At 37.5% G+C, this 2440-nt stretch overlaps 1 protein-coding gene and 1 long non-coding RNA gene across 2 annotated transcripts in view; one reads left to right on the forward strand and one right to left on the reverse strand.

Moving 5' to 3' along the window:
- The window catches only part of LOC107742737 (DNA repair protein RAD51 homolog A-like), a 6630-nt gene extending 5253 nt beyond the window's left edge, over positions 1–1377 (forward strand). The window contains 2 exon segments of the mRNA XM_016555768.1: positions 709–830; positions 925–1377. Of these exon segments, the coding sequence (XP_016411254.1) occupies positions 709–830; positions 925–1048 (246 nt within the window). The 3' untranslated portion in view covers positions 1049–1377.
- A 101-nt stretch (positions 1378–1478) lies between these two features.
- The window catches only part of LOC107742738 (uncharacterized), a 3961-nt gene continuing 2999 nt past the window's right edge, over positions 1479–2440 (reverse strand). Inside the window, exons 3-4 of the long non-coding RNA XR_001640334.1 lie at positions 2005–2085; positions 1479–1936 (exon numbers count right to left, since the gene is read on the reverse strand). This is a non-coding gene — a long non-coding RNA (uncharacterized LOC107742738). The remainder of the gene's footprint in view (positions 1937–2004; positions 2086–2440) is intronic.

Here is a 2440-nt window from a genome sequence, read left to right on the forward strand (position 1 = left end):
GTCTGCTGGTGTTGGTCCATTGTGTTTTATCAAGTCCAGAGTCAATGCAGCCGTCTAGCAGGAGATTTTGGAGCACTTTATGCTTCCATCTGCTGACAAGCTTTATGGAGATGCTGATTTCCTTTTCCAGCAGGACTTAGCACCTGCCCGCAGTGCCAAAACCACTTCCAAGTGGTTTGCTGACCAAGATATTACTGTGCTTGATTTGGACAGTCGATCCAACAATACAGATGAGCTGAAAGCCGCTATTAAAGAAACCTGTGCTTCAATAGTGCCTGAGCAGTGCCACAGGCTGATCGCTTCCATGCCACACCTCACTGGTGCTGGAATTTGTGCTTAAGGAGCCCAGAACAAGTATTGAGTGCATAAATTAACATACTTTAAAGAACTTGAGCTTTTCTGTTTTGCAAATCCTTTTCTTTTTTTTGGGGATTGATTTTAGGAAATATTCTAATATTTTGAGATACTGGATTTTTGACTTTCATGAGCTGTAAGCTCTAATAATCAAAATTTAAAAAAAAAAAGTTTTTAAAATGTTTTACCTTACATGTAATGAATCTAGAAGATATGAACGTTAAATTTTTTGAAATAAGTTACAAAAAAAAAAAACATTCACGATGTTCTAATTTTTTTAGATACACCCGTGTATGATATGAGCTCATGGAAATATTTTCTAAATATGTTGCGTTCTTTAAATCTGGTTTGTAGTTTGGTGTGGCCGTCGTCATCACTAACCAGGTGGTAGCGCAGGTGGATGGAGCGGCCATGTTTTCAGCAGATCCCAAGAAGCCGATTGGAGGAAATATTCTAGCACACGCCTCGACTACTCGGTAAAACTTCTCATTGGATGATGATCATGGTTGCTGTCTGATACTCTCATACTCTATAGATTAATAATATCTCAATTCTCCGTCTCTCTTGTAGATTATACCTGCGAAAGGGTCGAGGAGAGACGCGGATATGTAAGATCTATGACTCTCCATGTTTGCCTGAGGCGGAGGCAATGTTTGCCATTAATGCTGATGGAGTGGGTGACGCTAAAGACTGAAATGATACCAACCAGAGAACCTGAGTGCGTGATATGAGACCATCTGCCAGAGAAAAGACTCCTTTGAAATGTGTAAATGTGGACACATATTGTTTAGTCTGGAATGAATCGAAAAGATTTTGGAAAGAGAATGAATCCTTCAGAGTGAAATTCATGGTTTATTTACATATATGCAGATTGATGGATCTGAATGATTTGAGCTGGTGTAACTATTTGCTCTTTACTGTAATGTCAGCCGCCTCTATACTATTTGTTATTTATATATATATTTATGTCTCTTATGTTATATTTGTTTGTTTTGTCTGGACTGAACCTTTTTCTTGTACATAAACTACTCGGAATTAAAGTGTTTTATCTGTTAAACTAATTAAAGTGCATTTTTGGTATGATACCATCAGTTAAAACCATTGAAAAACAGCAAAATCCGAGATAATTGTGCCATTTTATTGTCATATTTCAGGAATTCACTTCATGTCAAAACAAAATCAAACGTCAGTCATTTTGTAATTGATTAAACAAATAAATGCTTAATTTCACAGCATGTTTAAATATAAAAATTAGGAATGATTTTTGATCATTAATCATCAAGTTACCTTCATCTTTTGTAAGGAATGAAATGCAGTGTTTTGTGAAGGAGATATGTGAACAATAGTAAACTATTTTAATATATAATATTTCGATTTTTTTTTTTTGAGATTACTGAAAATATGTTTTAACAATGCACATCTGCAAACAACATTAAATAAATAGAGCACATACCAGGTAAAATGTAAAAAGATTAGATGACAGCATTAGACCCCACCCTAATTATTCATACTGCTTCGATTGGTCAGTTGTACTGTCAATCAAAGCCTTCAGCTCCTCCTGTAAAGCTGCGCTGTCAGAATCCTGAAGAAACAAAACAATATGAAACACAAAACTTCAAATCAGCAATAAACTATGAAGAGCATGTTTACCTCATTTGCTCCTGCTGGTGTGCTCAGAGCTAATTGGACCCAATTTCTGGCCTCTGACATGTTTCCTAGCTCCTTATGACACTGTAAACAAAGGGATATACAATGCATCGTTTCCCAATAAGAAGTTTTAAAAGGAGCAGAATAATTATTTTTGTGTAAACAGTTCCTTAAGGCAACATACTGCAGGCAAAACCATTGTTTTGTGTATTTTTGTGACTTTGGAGCCCCCTACAGTTGAGTGAGAGGAATTCGCTGTCGTAAATATTACAGCTCTACACCATAGAAGAGCGTTTTTGACGCTCAAAAGTGGGCGGAGGCGGCAAAGAGGCGGGAGCTGGTTGCTGAAACCACGCCCACCTAGCTCGACGGTGGTGACAGCAGCGGCAATCCACCTGTCACTCCAGTGGCCACGCCCTTAATTATGCAGAACTTTAAG

This window comes from Sinocyclocheilus rhinocerous, unplaced genomic scaffold (assembly GCF_001515625.1).
Source record: "Sinocyclocheilus rhinocerous isolate Xijiao unplaced genomic scaffold, SAMN03320098_v1.1 scaffold1038, whole genome shotgun sequence".
Lineage (NCBI taxonomy): Eukaryota > Metazoa > Chordata > Actinopteri > Cypriniformes > Cyprinidae > Sinocyclocheilus > Sinocyclocheilus rhinocerous.